The sequence below is a fragment of the Anser cygnoides genome, chromosome 26, assembly GCF_040182565.1.
Source record: "Anser cygnoides isolate HZ-2024a breed goose chromosome 26, Taihu_goose_T2T_genome, whole genome shotgun sequence".
In the NCBI taxonomy this organism is placed as follows: Eukaryota; Metazoa; Chordata; class Aves; order Anseriformes; family Anatidae; genus Anser; species Anser cygnoides.
The window spans coordinates 451,065-468,202 of NC_089898.1; the positions used below are offsets into that span (position 1 = coordinate 451,065).

Here is a 17,138-nt window from a genome sequence, read left to right on the forward strand (position 1 = left end):
CTTCTTTGCATTTGGCATTCATGCACATGCTCAATTGTCACTTCTCTCGTTCTTCAATACAGAGGTTTCGGAAGCTGTTAATTCTGGGAAAGGTGATTAAAGCCCTTGAGAGTAAATTGGATAAAGGACCATAATTTTTTTTTTTCCCCTCTTGACTGCAAGAAACCAAGTTGCTGAACTCAGTGCTTTATTATATAGCATTCCTTGTCCTTGGTTACACATATGAAAAATGAGCCTGTGCAGAAATTCGTTGTGCATCACACCAAGCAGGTGATCAAACAGCACCTTGGTCCACGTCCCAGCACAGGATGGTTGTGCCCCACGTCACCAGTGGGCACTGCGCAAAATGCGCCGCTGCGTGCTGAACACGACGGGTGGACCAAACCCGTGGGACAGACGCGCTCCCAAGTCCCTAATATGTGCTGGCTAAATGAGGATGCAAAAGCAGACCCTTAGGTCTGCGGGGCCGCGTTGCAGCGAAGGAGAGGCAGGGTGCATGGGGCTGGCAGGTCTGCGGTCGCAGCAGCTGAGGGAGCAACCTCTTTGATGTTTGCCTGTAACTTCTATATGTATACCTGAGGCGTGTGTTGTAAAGTTTAGGCAGCAGTTACCCGGGGATTTGGCTCTGATCTCAGATTTAGCTCCTTTATTTGCTGTCTCCATTTAACATGTCCCCCTCTGAGCCGTTGCTCTAACTGCCGTGGGAGCTGCCGGTGCGGGCACTTGAAGGCAGAGCATTTGGAAAAGCTGCAAGCCGTCTGCTTTTGACAACAGACTGGTTAGGCTGAGGATGGTGCTGCATGTTCAAACTCCCTGCCCTGGAGTGACGTGAAGTCGTCTGCAGCTTTTTGGGTTTATCACGTTTTTCTGCTTATTGTTGTCAAAATATGGAAATAATTGACGGTAAAAATTACCAAGGGTAGTCTGTGAAGGGATATAAAAGGCAAAACTTGGTATCAGAAAAAACATCTTATTTATGTTTAAGAGCTGGAATGTGGGCCAGTTACTCTGGAACATTTGCTGCCATTTGTGAAATTGCTGTTATTAAAAGAGCTCTTTTTTTTTCCCTACTCTAATGAGCTCATTGCTCAAAAAGGGGGTGAAACATTTGATAACAGGGGGTGTGCAATAATAAAAATAGAAGCAGCTTTCTGGGGGAAGATTGCCTGAGAGGAGATCACAAAAGTATTTATCAGAAACACGAGGGAAGTATTTGCTAGCAGTGACTGCAGATTGTGCTTCGGCTCCTGTGCTGCAAGGGACGAGCCCTGAGAGCTGCCACAGCAGCAAGGGACGGGCGCAGCTCGCGGCTTCCAGCTGGCTCTCTGGGCCTGGGCGGCAGCGGTCTCACTGTCCCAGCTAGGTCTGGATTGCAGCAGCTTTTATTGCAGGTTCACTTCCATCATTCTCCTTTGCGACAGGCACACATTCAGCACATGTCTGTGTCTGGTGCAGCGCACCTCCTTAAGGAAGGAATTCGGCTTTGAGTATGTCTCTGATGTCAATATGTGGATTGCTCTCCTCTAAAATTTAGTGCAACTTAGTTAGCATCTTTCTAGCTGTTGCCAGAAACTGGAGTCCGCCCCATCCAATTGATTTTCATTAAGCTGTTATAGTCACTGAAACTGCTGAGAAGAATCGTCACCATATGGCACAAGGTATTCAAAATGAAGTCTCTTATGACAGTTTGCCTCTTCTGGAGGCGCTGAGCTGACATGTGCAGAGGTTACTGATCAGAAGCGGGGAGGAGGGACTCCAACACTCAAGTGCCAATGCAAGAAGAAATAATAAATCATCATAAACCCACTGCAAGAAGAGGAGGCGAGGCGATCGGTGTTTGTGGTGGGGGCACCACTGCTCCTGTCTCTACCAGGGGAAGATGCAAAGAGTTTTGGATCCTTAGACCTTGGTTGTGCAGTCCAAGTGCTTCCACTCGGCTGAGTTGTTGAGTCCGGCTGGTGGGGGTGCGAATCGCACGTTAATTCCTCAGCTCTCAGCAAGAAAAACCTTTGAGAGCGAGCAGGGAACACATCCCTCCTTGCTCAGCGTCTGCACTTCTCCTCAAGCATCTTGGAGGCGTGCGGTGCTTCGCAGCCCCAGACGGGCTGGAGGTTGCTGGTGCAGAAAAGCCTTGTTTCCGCTCTGCCTTCTGACAGGTTATGTAGTGAAGATCAGCCAGACTAGTCAATTCTGGGAACTGTTAGGCACTTGTCGGCAGCAAGAGTTAAAGTGGAATTAAGTGATTAGAAATACCTAAATATTAATTGCTTATGAGCTCCCTTTATGACACTTGCAGGTGGAAGAAGTTAATAAATCACTGCTGGCATTGACCCACAAAACAATAAAGCAGAGTGTATCTGAGACAAGGCAAGAGGAGGGGAAGGAAAGGAGCTTTTCTCGAGCTTGAGAAAGCACTGTTTTTAGGTCAGGTAGTGACACAACAAAGCTGTTTTCTTTTTCCCAAGGCTTCATGTCTGGAATCTGCCTTTTGCTGCAGCCGGGAGCCCTTGCAGTTATGCACAGATGCCATCAGCAGGCCACCTGTGGTTACCTTGCTGCGGTTATGGCATCTCTGTAGGAATCCCTTTGTAGGAAGCAGACAGGTCCCTCTTGGCTCTTGCACTGTTGCAGGCTCTACACAGGCTCCCAGGGAATACCGGCCCTGGGCCCCACGACGGGTGGGGGACCTTGGTTTACATGGCATGGAGAGGTGCGTCTTCATCCATCTGCTTCACTGCATATTACCTTGATGCCCTTTTGATGTCCTGCTATAGCATGTTATCCTAGAAGGGAAAATATAACAGTACAGAAAAAAAAAAGAAAAACAGGCAAAGAATCCAGCTAGCAGCCATCAAACATAAAAGCTTTATTCAGAGCTAGCAGCTTGCACCAGCCAAATTTAATGTCAGTCCTCAGAAAGGCACTCTGGGCAGCAAAGCTGTGTGAGAGCTCTCTAGCAGCGGAGAGGCAATTAAGAGGCATAGTGAGAAAGGAAGGGGATTTTTGCATTGCTATTATATTTATTTGGGACAGGTCAAAGTCTGTTTGGTACTTGAGTTTAAACTTGTTCTCAGGCTGCCTGCGTTTCTGTGTTAGCTTTGCAAGGGTGATTTGTACACATGGGTGCTGGCAGTGGAGTGCTTGTGTGAATGCTTGGGTGTAGACCTGGGATGTGTTATCAGATCGTGCAGGGCTAAGCTAATACTGAGCAGCTTTTGATTTAATCTGATTTTTGCAATGAGAGTTTATACTGTGAGCATTGTGAACTGCATGCAGATGAAAATGATATTACATGCCTTTATCTTGGATGCTGGATTAAGATTTAATGAGATTCTTTGGTTTGTTTTGTGTCAATCTGTTGTATTTTAGAGGGTTTTTTTTTTTTGTTTTATTTTGCCTTTGATGCAATTTTGCAACACTTCTTGTACTCCTAAAAGGATCTTTTGGTGTCTTTGAAAGTTTCTCAGTACAGCAGTTCTCTAGACAGAGTAAATGAAGATTAAACCCAGGCAGAGAACAAGGGAAACCAAGCAAGTGATTTGCAGAATCAGAGCATGAGGACACCAGCAGAAGAGCTCTGTGGTTTGTGTCTTTTTTCTGGTAGATCACGAACATCAAAGTGAACCTTTTTTCACGGGGCTGGGGGTGAGAGCCAGGCTGAGACCCTCTGGTGTCTGCTCAGCTGCTTGTTTTTATAAAACACCCCTAACACATACCTTAATGCTCCTGAGACTGCAGTGCGTGCGGGTCGTGGTGCAGCCTCCTGCAGCGGGGTTGGCAGCAGTCGAGCCCACGGAGCTTCCTTTCCCCGTCCCGACCCCGCATGGCGGGACTCAGCGGCCCCAGAGCTCTGGTGCATCCCCGAACCCTGCGGCTCTTCTGCTGGTGAGGTATCATAACCTGATTATTTCCATGATGCTTTTCTTCCCAATCAGCGGAATAAACACTATAAAAACTGAATTATCAGTCTTCATTGTGCCTGGGTTTGTTATGATTGTGAATTAATAGAGATTTTATCTTGGCATTAGTTAGAAAGCACTATCCTCTGTTTCACTCTTCAGTTGCACCGTTTTTGTCTTTTGTTTTGTTTTAAATATCCTATATGGGAAGCTACATCTGGTGGTTTTTGCTTTGCCTCGGTTCAGTCTTTCATAAGCCTCAACCTTCCTGATACGCACCGTGGTTATCAGTTCAGAGTTTGATACCTGCAATTGCTTGCATGACAAGGAAGTAGGTGTGAACAGAGAACTAGAGTATTCCTCTGAATCAGATCACTCGCCGAGCTCTTTTTGTAAGTGCAAGCGTCCTCACTGGAAATTGTGGGGAATGCACAAATATTTAAACAGCTGCTTGGGAACAGCACAGCCCGCTAAATCACCTAAGCAATTTCCTTCTGTGTCTAAATTGAGAAATACAGCAGTGTCTAAATTGAGAAATGCAGCAGAGCACCCTTCCAGCTTGAAAACATCTTCCTCCAGTTTGTAATATCTGCATTTATTTATTTATTATTTTTAAAGGCTGAGGAACTGCAGCACTTCTTGTTTCATTGATGACAACTGCTAACTAATCACTTCTGACCTCGGTCCGTTTCTGCACCACCTTGCAGACAGGGCAGAGGACGGCACCGCTCTGATGCACCTACGCGGTTCAAAGCAGGAGCCCGCGGGCGTGCAGGGTGCTGGAAGGAGCAGGTCGCGGTGCTGGCAGGGCGAGGACTGTGTGTTCGGTGTAGGCTGCCTGTGTGAAAATCTTGGGGACTCCGAACTTGTGGGTCTTGTGAGAAGAACCCCTCAACTCAGGAGCTGCTTGGCCCATGTCTCCTTAGGGGTCTACATCAAATACAACTGCCCTGTTCTACCTGTGTTTTGGAACTAAATCTGTTTGTTGTCTCTTCTCTTTATTGCTGTGAACAGATGAAATCATCTGACATTGACCAGGAATTATTCACTGAAAGTTACTGCAAAGTGTGCAGCGCACAGCTAATATCCGAGTCCCAGCGCGTGGCCCATTACGAGGTAGGATGCTCTTTGTTAATCAGTCTGTTGGGTTGTAACTCCTCCATCGATGCCTCTTCCAGTTACGTGTTTTACAGGGTGGCTTTGGCTACTGTATTCCCAGTAAGCAAGTTACATGAGCATTTAAAATTCCTCTTTGAAAACTCAAAATTCAAAAGACTGCTTTTGTTGGTGGTGCATTATTCTGTGAACGATGTTACTGCAACGTTGTCTGCTGCATGTATTTTTTTGTCCTGCCTAAATCCGCAGTCAGGCTACAATTTGACCTCTAATAAAAGATAGTTTTCAAATAAATGTAGCTAGCAAGGAGATCACTTAAGAGTTCAGCAAAACAAACTCAAGTTTTTATATTAAATGTGCTGCACTATGCTTGGCTGAATAGGAATCACTGATTGTGCAGAGAATAGATTAGTATTTCTGAATGTATTCAAGCACTTAAGAGGTAGGCAAGCAATAAACAATTAGAAAGGATATATCATTAGAGACATGTTAGAACAGCAATTAACAGCACTGCGTATCTTCAAAACAAAATTAAATAAATTCATATTAAACGAGGGAGGAAACTCCTGAAGGATATGCTGCTGTGAAATCCTTCACGAAAGGAAAGCCGCTGCCACCCACGCCTCAGTCCTGGAGGCCGGGGAGCCGGTGCTGAGGAGGCCTGCGGCAGCGCGGGCCGAGGTCCCAGGTTAGGTGCCATCTTGGCAGCAACCCGACAGGAGAACAGGTTTTCTCCTTCATATTCAGATGCAGAGCAGGGTGCGGGGTCACTTTTTGTGGTGCACAAAGGATTACCGAGCAGGTGATCACCCTTCGCATGGTACGAATCCCAGGGGACCAGAAGACTGGCCTTGGTGGTGCCACAGGGCTGTGCTGTGGGTGGCATGTGCAAGGGATCATTGATACAGGTTCAGTGTTCCCTGGGGGACTCTAGGAGAAAGAAGCGATGAACGTGGAGAGCTTGGGGATGACAGATTTCAGCATTTGCAGGGTCTGAGTGGCTGAGCTGCATTTTGCCCTTGCTTTTGAATATGCTAAAGTAAGCGTGTTTGCAGCATTTCAACAGAACCAGACTGCTACGAGGCCTCGAAGATGAATTTTTCCTAAAATTTTGCTCTGAGTAGGTATAATAGGGTAGACACTTGTCTCAGTATGGCCAGTGAAGACATGCAGGAAGCTTAATCAATGTACGGTATCCAAGGATGCTGTGCTGCATTAATAAATAACGGTAACAATAATACACATTTATTTATAAGGCATTGTACATGTCTGTTTTGGCAAATTCCTTGAGACGCTTCCTGTAAATACTCCCTTGGCTGCCCTCTGTGCAGCACAGACCACAGCAGCCACTGTGAAGTCAAAGGCTGCAGTTGTAGGGACACCTTCCAGATCCTGGTAAATGGGTGAAGCGGCTGCCAAATTTTGGTCTACAGGAGGCAGAAGCATTGCTGCAGAAACAGTAGTAGCGATGTGAGAGCAGTGGGGTGCTCAGCCAATCTCTTTTCTTCTGTGTCTGTAATTGTAGGTATGAGCTGAATCATTAATTCGTAGCAGATGTTTTCAAAATGTGGAAAACAACACGTTTTTCTGTTGTATATTTCTAGCGCGAGGTGTTGTGCTCATTTGTCATCTCCTGTGAAATCCCAGCAGACGCCGTAGACGTTTGGCACAACAGTGCCGTTATCCAGCCGGGCTGCGTGGCGCAGAGCAGAGTGTGGGCACTGGAGGGATGGAGGGAGCCGGGGGGGACGGGACTGGCCCCTGCCCGGCCTGGCTTCTCCCCCACGGGAGGCTGGCGTGCCTCCGCCCTGCAGCGGTGCCTCTGCGGCAGCCTTTCGCTGTGGGACATGGCACTACTGAGCGCTGGCTCCGGGTGCTGCCCCAGAGGGAACACGCGTTCTGCTCTCATCCCAGTGCGAGGAAACCACGGGCATGGCAGGAGGTCTGCAGATCTGCCCTGAGGTTTTTGGGAAGGCGATGCTGCGTAAGGCGCAGCTCCACAGGGGGATGCCAGGGGGGCATGGGCAGAGCAGCGTTCCGGATGTTTCCTCCCCATGCTGTCAGTGCGTGCAGCATTTGCCCTGCTGTGGCTTGGTGTGGCACTGAACCTCATGGGGAGGCTCTGTGGGCACCCTGTACTTTGGCTGCAAAACCAAACTGGAAATCTTTCTGCAGCTCCAGTCTCTTTTCCAATGCAAGCTGGATGTGGTTCTGAGAGACCTGAGCAAATAATGCCTAGTGAATCATTTATTAGGTGAACTTAGCCTTTTTTTTATTCAGACACTGGACAAGCTGTCTGTGATTTTCCCCACATACATTAATCATGGAAAATTATTGGAGAATAATTTCTGCAAATAATTCTTGCTCTGACACTGTTTCATAAGCAGTTCATTCCGAGGATCTGCTACATGAATGGAGAAGGCCATTCTTCCTGCTAGACACTTGAATCATAAGGTGTTTCTTTTCCCTGGACAGATGGACAAATTGAGTTTATGGTGAGAATATTCACTTCTGTAATGTCAGGATTCACAACATGACCATTCTTTTACAAAACTCTGTTGGTGAAGGTACGAGAGCTCCGTGCTGCCCAGAGCTGCCAGCCCTCGCCACAGGGAAAAGTGCAGCACTTCAGAAGGCACAACCCTGCTGTTGGCATGTGCCCAGCTTCATCCAGGTGTCTCAGTGCTGCTGGGGGGCTCCAGCCTTGCTCGGGGAGCTACATGGGGACCCCGGGCCCGGGGCTGCTCCCCTCTGCTGCTGCCTGGTGCTGGCCCAGGCGGGGAGCAGGGGGGAGGCACCTGCTGGAGGCTGGGCTGCGAAGCTGGAGAGGGCTGCGTGGGTAACGCATCTTCCTCCGTGCTGTGGTTTGTATGGGTCCACAGCGCCGTGACTGAGCCAGAACTGGGAGAGCTGGGGAATTCATCCCCTGGCTCCTCATCACAGCCAAGGGAGGCCTGCAGCCTTTGTGCCAGGCGGTGAAATCTTGGCTCCTTTGCGCATGCAAAATAAGACGTCCCTCTGTAAGAAAAGAGAGGGAAATGGTGTATGAAAGGGGGATGTTTTTATCTTGCCAAACAGGAATAGTCAGTTCCAATCGCTGTCTCGTCTCCTTCCCCAAATCATCAACCAATAACTCTTATTTTCTGCTGCAGGACTTTGCCAGGAATAAGAAATAATTTGATGTCAGTCGTGCAGTATTAAGCAGTATTATTTCCAAGGGCAAGTGTAGTGGAAAAATGACAAAAGAATCAGAGTATTTGCAGCATGTTTTTGCTACCAACTTGACATACAGCAAAATACTGCCCTTATTTTATGTGCTTTGTGCAACTCTGTCTGGAGGCGGAGGAGGGTCAGGGGCGAGGGGCAAGGCCCTGGGCATTGCTGTAGGGTTCCTGCGGGGCCGGGCAGCGCCAAAAAGGCACCTTCCTGCTCTGTCTTTGATTGCACAGACAGCGTGTGTCTTCCAACACAACTTTGAAATGAGAGGACGGATTTTTATTTTTAAGTGGAAAAAGAGCAGTGACCCAGTGTCCACACCTTAGCGCAGAGCCCTTTGCAAGGAGGTGGGAGCCGGTGGAAAGGCTGGGATTCAGGCTTGTGTCACAGCAGCGTGGTCGTGAATCAGCTCCTGCAGCTTTTATCAGCAAAGCATCGCTATTCCAATGCCTTTCACCCTTCAAAAGCATTGTAGAGAAGTGACTGGGGCTGTTGCTCTGTGAACAGAAGCCCCTGCAGCTGTGTGACCACTTCAGCAGTGGATCAATACACTCAGTGACCGCCGTTATCCCTCTGCAAGGGGAAGAGCATCGGAGAAATCAGAGAAGGTCAGCGGGCAGCAATGGTTGTGGAAGTGGCCTGTGCCAAGCTGAGGACAAGAGGGGAAATAAGATGTGGTTTACTTGCTGAAATGCATTCAAAACCTGTGTTCCAGAGAGGATTTATGTATTTCTGCATCCTTCTGGAGTGGCAGGCCTCTTTCCTGGATAATGTCTTGATTACCCATAATTTAACACCCTCTACCAGCTCTGTCTTTGAGAGAGGGCTGTAGCAGTCGCTTTGGTGTGCTGCTCTGTAAATTAGAAAGATAAGGTTTCTTAGTTCTGAATCCTCATTGCTGTATAGAAGTATTCACAGCCATTAGAAAGATGGTACAATTTATTTTCAAGTTTCTCCTTGAAAATCCTGCAGGAAAATTACCAAATATGCAAAGTTGCTTTCAGATTCCACCTTGAGCTGCATATTCATCACCGCATTTGCTCCTTAAGCTGCTATAACGCTTTTCTTCATTGTAATCTTTATTGCCTCAGGTGTTCAGATGGTACTTTACTTTTTCATTTAAAATGAAGAAATACACCAGGTTTGAAGGAAGAGAAGCCCAGGAAAGTGTCACGTGAATGTGCTGTTATTGGCTCACCTTGCGAAATGAAGGAATGATGATTAAACACTCTCTGTGTAGCCTGAGAGGCAGGGGGAGGGCAGAGGCAAAGCGTATTAAAATTCAAATGCAGAGCAAACTCCAGAGAACAAATACAGTGCTGTGCCCTTTGGCTCATCTCCGGGAGCCGAGTGTTCTTTGGAATTTCTCACCCTGTCACAGTGGGCGAAGCAGGAGAGCAGTATCGACAGCCCCATCAATACTCTGTCTGCACGGGCTGGAGTGGTGCTCAAGTTAATCTGCTTCCAGTTGGGCTGTCCTGCTCTGGGAAACTTTGCATAAAACGATGGCTTGTCAGTAGGAATAATAAACATTGTTTACCATTGGCACATCAGTGCTTTAAGGATCAAAATGTGTGTGCTCAGAGAGGCAATCTTGTATCTGAAATATTAATGCAGTGAAGGGGCATATATTCCAGTTAACAAAATAAATGCTGCACCAGAACACAAGGAGCTGGAATATTCTGTGTGTGATGTGAGCTCCCCACACGAGATGCTACAGGCATTTCCAGGATGGAGGAGCAGAAAGGACACATTTCAGCTATAAGTGAAACTACACAGGGCTCTGGTCTGTCAAGGTGTCTGTTGGTGTTGGTTGGGTGCTGCTGAAGGGAATGCTAGCATTGATAGCTGGCCTGTTGTGCCACAGCACTTACCTGCAAAGTTTTGGTTTGCCCTAGTGAGAATAACCTGCAAATACTTTGGAGGACGAAGGAGGAGGGGACATGTCCTACCTGTTGTTCCTGTGTCCGTCCTACCAACTGCTGAGAATTTGCTTTGCTGCGTTGTATGCACAGTATATGGTTTCAAGTGGCTGCTCAAACTTCTGCAGATTATTCTGCAGATTGTACTGGCGTTTGGTAGAGCCTCAGTTTAGGAAACGAAATTCAGACTAAAGAAAGCTTCTAATGTGTGTGTGTGTGGTTTGGTTGCGAAGATGATGTAGGTGCCATTCTGTTTTTTGTATGTGCACATATAGACCTTTGCAAATTGCCTTGGCATCCGCTTTGTGTCGTGCCATTTACCAGCAGCAAGTAAAATATGTTGAAGTAAATGCGACCTCACAGCATATATGAAAGATATACGTGGGTGTCAGTTTTTATGGTGAGATTGCTGTGATACCTCTTCCCTTTTCTGCATACAGTAAGTACATACTCACCAGGGCAGTATTAGCTGCTGGATCAGTGTGCTCCAGGCAACCAATTTAAATTAAACTGGTATTTTACAAGGCTCCATGTTGCTATACTGTTGTAAACATTAATGGCCAAGCATTATTTTTAATGCACTCCCACTGTCCAAACCTATTGCTAAACAGCAGCAGCAGCAGAACAGATAAAGACTTCTCATGCAGCTCCCTTCCAAGGTTCCCTCTGTACAGAGTCCCTTTTTCTGGCTAAAAATAGCTGAAGTTCATTAGGCTACTCTCTGAGTGGTGGTAAAACCCACCAGGGGTGAGATCCTGGGGCTGGAGGTAATGGAGAGGCACAGGGGATGCCCCATCAAGCCGGGGAGGCTCCTGGGCTGGAAGCGAGGGCACCTCGCTCAGCGGTGTGACTGGGATGAGCCCCCGGCCACGCCGTCCCCGGGGAGAAGTCTCTCTTTCCTGCGGCAGCCCCTTTGTGCTGATGCACGGGAAGGCATTTGTTTGTTCCAGATATTGATTCCTGCTTTTCTTTAATATTTTAAACTCAAAGCTGTGTTTGGATTTGGATTCCAGGTGTTTGAAAGCAGAGTCTTTAGTTGTCTTTGTGTGTTGTGACAAAATCCGCCCACGCACTGCACCGGGGCTGAGCAGGTTCTCAGAAGCGAGTTGCACTGACATACTTTAAAAGTGATTTGTTTCAAACACACAGAGATAGAATGAGAACAGCCAAGCATTGCCGCTGTTTGCTGCTTCGCAGCACTGTGCTGGGTAAGTTTTGTGACGAGGAGATGTATCTGAGCTAACTCTTCTGGTGCTGTTTCCCACTTGTGTCAGGACCGTAACAGTGAGGTTAATGCAGCCTCAAGCACCCTGAGTACCTGCGGCAGACCAGCCTGAGCTGAGAAACCTGGGCTCGAGCTGCTTGAAACTGATCTGCTTCTGTCAGGGGGAACCTGACGTCTCTGCATGGCTTGGCTCAAGGCAGCAGAGCAAACCCACGGCTGCGGCGAAGGCACCCACCCACGGCACCTCTGTACACGCCCCTGGCACAGCTCTGAGGGTAAAGGCATGTTGCGGCAGGGACACCTGAGGAACTGCTGTTCTGCAAGTTTAAAGGGTTTTAAATGCCACAAAGACCTTGATAAAAGGCTTGTGTACAGCCGGGAAGCTGGTTGCCAGCAAACAGCAAAGGTCAAGCTTGCTGCACGAAGCCTGCCTCAGAGGTTCCTGCCCTGCTCGTGTTCTCCCAGCTCCCCTTTCCCCGGGCACATTCGCAGGGATGTGCACTGCTTGCAAAACAAATCCAACAGAAATGTAAATGCAGAGTTGCATTAGCCTGAATGTACAGCTCACCTGCATCAGAAATGCTGGAGAAGCGATGAGGGACTCTCATCGTGTCTGGGGGAGAAGCGGAGCTGGCGGCAGCCGCGGGTGCTCGGGGCGGATGGGGGCGCAGTGCCGAGCCGTGCCACCCCATACTCTGGGAGCAGCAGCTGGGAGCAGGCAGCGGTTGTTCTCCCTGCTGGGCACACTGCGGTGTGCAGGACCAGAGATACTTTGGCTACAGCTGAAATCAGTATAGGAGATGGTGAAGTTAAAGATGAAATGGTGATTCCTGAGACAGAAAATTCATGCCTTACCGTTCTGCTGGCCTGCAGCTATCTATCACGCAGGAGCCTGCAGAGCTGAGCGGAGGTCCTGGTTGAATGGGCAGTTGTAGGATGGCAGGGCAGGGATTTCCAGCTAGGGAATAAATCCTGTAAGCAAGTGAGCATCACACAGCTCTGGAGCCTGTGCTGTCCCCACTGCACAGGGCATGGTGCGACCCCCCTGGTTTGCCTGTGGGTCGGAGACTGCACCAAGGGGAGAAACCCAAGGGCAGCATTTTCTCTGCCATTGAGCAAGATCAGCCCAGGAACCCTTCTCTCAGACTGTGCTGCTCCTCCTAGGTTTGGTGTCCAGGTAAGGGGGGGAGGTGGTCCCGGTGCCGGTTCCGAGCTCCTCAGGAAATGTGCTGCGGCGATGGGCGCTGATCCAGGGACACACTCAAAGGAGTCTCGAGTGAGTAGCGGTTTTCTCTTGTGAAGGTGGCTGTAGCAACAACAATGTTGATTTTAATTAAACTTGCCAGGCCTGGGCTGGACATTTTGACCTTGCGTGATTGTAGAGCTGAGCAGAGCGGAAGACAAAGCAGCCCCTTTAATCCCTTACAAGTCACTGGCTTTGGGTGCAGCAGGTCACCACTATTTGTTTTACTTGGAGCATCTGAAGTCTTTTTTTTTTTTTTTTTTTTTTTGTTCCATTTGTTAAGTTGCAGAATAAAGAGTTAGGAGATGCTGCTGGGGCCTGTGAAATGGTCCCCATGGCCCGTAGCAGGGACTGCTCATGGAGCGCGTCAGAGCCCCCAGGCTAGGGAATTCTCTGGACTAAACAGGCTGGGAGGGAATGATCATGGATGTAGAGAAAATGGAAGGGGCCAGTGGTTCCTTGTGTGAATAGATCAGCAGTTAATTACCTTTACGTGTGAGCAAATTAATGTCTAAACTGGTAACGTGTCTACCTGTTGCTTTAAAGAAGCCAGTTTCCTAGCAGTGTAAATCCAGTTGTATGTAATTGGGAATTACGGACACGTATCTGTATGCCCAGGAAGTAACAAGTATGAGTAGACACATTTTAAAAAATTAACTCACAGAGGAAAAGGGGAAGTGGATAGAAATGACCATAAATTATAAATGAGGCTTTGCAAAAATTACAAAGAGAGAAAAAGGACATTGGCACCCAGCAGCGTCTGGAATAACAGACGGAGTTTGTCTCTGCAATGAACAACGGGGATCTTGACAATAGTGTTTGCTCGTTGTGTGGGTAGGAGAGGCAAAAAAAGGAAGGCGTTTTCTGAAAATACTTCTGTCCTCTATTTTAAAAAAGCAGAGGATGTTGTTATATCACAGAATGAGGGAGAAATTGGTTCCATTCCAGTAGGAATTGGAAAGTTTGTTAAACAACGATTATGAAATCTAGGATGTTGCTTTTCTGAATCAGGAAGTCCAGTCATTTGCAAACCAGTGCTCGGAAGGAGCTGGCCACGCACCCAGCATCATCACCACCGGCCTTCGTCAGGCCTTGGGAAGTGCAGGGAGCTCCTGGGAGGCACCGGGGGGCAGAGCCCCTCCGGCCTTGCCTGTGGGGCTCTGGAGGGGGCTGCACGGGGTGGTCTCAGGCAGACAGTGTGACTGGCCTTCTGCGAGAAGTGTAGGGAGCCGGGTCTAGCCAAAATAACTTTATCTCTTTTGATGAGATTACAAGTAGGGCACATACAGATAATAAAGCTGATGTAATCGTATGACTGCATGTTTTGTGGCAATTTAATTAAGAAACTGCCAGCGTACAGAAAAGATCGACACAGTACACACTAAAAGGATTAAAATCCAACCAACAGTCTTCTGGAAAAGAATTTATTACAAGCTAAGTGAAGCCACAGCCATTAGCGTTGCCATTACAGTTCCTTTTCCCATTTCCTGCTCGTCTCTGCCTGTGTCTGACGCACTGTGTGTCCCCGGAAAAAGGGGGTCTGGTGGCTTCGGCTCGAGAGCAGGGCACAGAGGAGGGGGGAGCAAGACAGGAAAGGCAGGCTGACTGAAAACATGATGCTGCGGGCGGAAGAGTGAAAAAGCAGATGATAAACAGAACTGTGGAGAATAGAGAAATCGGACCAGAAGAGCTCACAGCGTGAGGAAAGCAGCAGAGCAGTTGGTCTGAAGCTGGTGAGGTGGCTGGGGCAGGGGAAGAAGTCTCTTGCAAGATGGTGAAATATTTCAGACTGTCAGGTCAGCTTAAATCAGCAGTGCAAAGTGGGAACAGACCCTGGGGCTGCCGCAGGCTGCTGGGCTGGGGCTGCCGGGAGCCTCCTGCACCCCCGGCCAGACTGCGGGAAGGAGGCGTCGCTGCGGGTGCTGCCCAGCCCAGCAAACCCCCAGCGAACGCCTCTTCCAGGGGCTCCTGGCCCTGTAGAGGGAGAGGTGCCTCGGTCCTTCCCAAGGACATTGCTGTTGCTGGTAAATGTACAAAAAAAAAGCTGCTAAATTACTGCAGTAGCGAGCAAATCCTCCATAAGCCAGCGCTTTCACTTCTCATCCCTTGCTGTCCTAGCTCCAGAGGCAGAAATCATCTGCTCTGTCCGAAAGCAGCCTCGCCTGCAGCTCACAGGGTCCTGCCAGCTGCTGTCCTTCCCACAGAGCCCTGATTGTCTGCTCTCGCCTCCCTGCTGCACGCTCTGGACAGAACTGTGCTGCAAAACTTGATTTATGCAAAATCAAATCGCATTTCATAGCGCAACTTAGCTCTGCTTTGTTCTTTTCTGTGTTAGGGTCGCATTGCTGGGATGCTGCTGCCTCAGCCACAGTCCTTGGTATTAGAATAGATTTGACATAGATAGAAATGATCTGTTTACTTTTATTGATGAGTCTTCTAACAATAGCAGGAGCTTACAATGCAGAAGCCTGCAGTTGCTATGTGAAAGCTGCCTTTCTGAGCTTCCCCCCCATGTCACACAGAGAGGGTTGTTTTTAAAGCAAGTAGTATTAAGCTAGACCTCTTCCCTGCTATAGGAGTTGTTTCCAGACACTAGAGACAGAATTCAAGTGAAAGTGCCTTTGGCATAACACTTTGTAAAGCTACAAAAGAAATATTCACAGGCACAGAAACACTCTCTTAGTGCACCCTAGGATAAGTTGTGGCGGCTATTGATGAGCAGGCAGATACCTTCAAAGGTGGTGTTCTTGTTCCAGACCACGCATTTACAGCTGTGACAAAATTTTGTCTTTTTTAAGGCTCCTGGGTGCTGTGAGGGGGATCAAAACAGGAGCTGTGTGAGCCCTGATCCCATTTATCCTGGTTTTGTGGTTCCTGTGTGCGGCTGTGCCTTTGGCCCCTGTTCCTCACGTACCTGCACTCGGATGGCAAGTGAGCAGCGCCCGGCGCTCACCTTCCCCGCACACCACTACTGCGGTGGGGTTCGGTGGCTTTGTGGAGAGAAGATAACCAGCAGGGCTGTTGGCGAGCAGCACACCAAGCGCAATCGCTTCACTCTTGCCGTGGTGTTAGGATGATAAATACACGTGTAAACGCAGGAAAGACCAGAGATAAAACGGTTTGACAAACAGGCTGTGCTACCTCTGCTTCCTCAGAGGGAATGAGGTACTCACTACGTACTTGCAAAAGCTGGGGATGATTTTAAGCTCTGCTTTTATAACCGTAGGATAATAAGGCTGCACAGGGAGCTGTGTAGTTTAAAATTATGCCAAACATAAGTTATTCCTTTTCCTTAGCATTCATACGTCCAAAAAATGCATAACTAAAGTAAGAGGTGTTTTACAAAAGGCTGAAGCTTTGTTGCCTTTTACTGCTGACATTCAGACATCGTGTATTGCACAGGTGAGTGCCACAGAAAAGAACAATAGGAATGATTACCGTTAAAATCTTTTCATATTTAAAAGGTTAAAAAAAAAACACAAAAACAAAAAAAAAAACTTTGTAACCTATAAATTCCACAGGCTGTAGCTGCATACAAGTAGACATCGTGAAGTGCAGGATTAGCCCAACCCAAGGGAAGAACCTTGTGTGTGCGGGAAGGATGCTGAGGCTGGCTGGATGCTCCAAGGGCTGCAGGTGGCCACGTCGCCCTCCTGGCCCATCCAGCTCTAGCACACGAGGTGTCGGGGCCAGGCGGGTGAAGGAGCCCTGTGCCTGCAGTTTGTCCCTGTACTTGCCCCGGGCTGACCAGAGCCAGCTGGGTGCATGCACGGGGGCACGGAGCTCTGGGAGGAGAAACCAGACAAAAGAACATCGAGGCAGGAGGTAGGAGCAGCGCCAGATAGCGAGGCTGATGTTCCACGACTGTCCTTTGCCTTTCAAACATTTATGTTGTCATTTCTTAATTATACCATCGCTATCTGGACTGCTAATCACTGGTGGCTGAAGCTTTTGGGGTTTCCTGTGCTAAGCTCTGATAGCAGCAGGTTCAGAGAGAGATTGAGGTCTGTCAGGGAAAAATTGCGGTTTCTAAATGCATACAGGAAGTGAAATTAGGGAAAGATATTTGCCGTTATTTATCTTGACTGATTTGCTCCATTAAAAAAAATTATTGCGTAGTCACATTTATGCATACAAATTTAGCTCTGTGCAAATTTAGCTCCACGTTCACACCACAGGAAAAAGAATGTTCCAGTACATGCTAATGATAATTTAATATTTTAAAATTGCAAATCTGTGATCTGAAATTGTAATATTATGGTGCCATTGTTCCGTGAGGCAATCAAAAATGGAGATTCTGAGAAAACATTTGCATAATAATAGCTGCCGTGCATGTCTGGGCCCTGGATGCACCTATTTAGTAGTTACAGGCTATTTTCCCCTCATATCTACTGGAAGGCAAGATTGCGAGGTAGTGCTTTTGAAGGTGCGTGTCTGCGCTCCTGCTGCAGGAGCGTTTACATCTTCCTTTGCAGGGTGACAACTGCAGGGATGGCTCTGCCTGTTGGTGTGACCAG

General features: G+C 48.1%; 1 protein-coding gene across 4 annotated transcripts in view; it reads left to right on the forward strand.

The window, feature by feature from the left end:
* The window catches only part of ZMAT4 (zinc finger matrin-type 4), a 99,607-nt gene that overhangs the window by 41,443 nt on the left and 41,026 nt on the right, over positions 1 to 17,138 (forward strand). For all 4 annotated transcript variants that reach the window (XM_013194451.3, XM_066983375.1, XM_013194452.3 and 1 more), the window contains exon 2: positions 4,914 to 5,015. In XM_013194451.3, the coding sequence (XP_013049905.2) occupies positions 4,914 to 5,015 (102 nt within the window). The remainder of the gene's footprint in view (positions 1 to 4,913; positions 5,016 to 17,138) is intronic.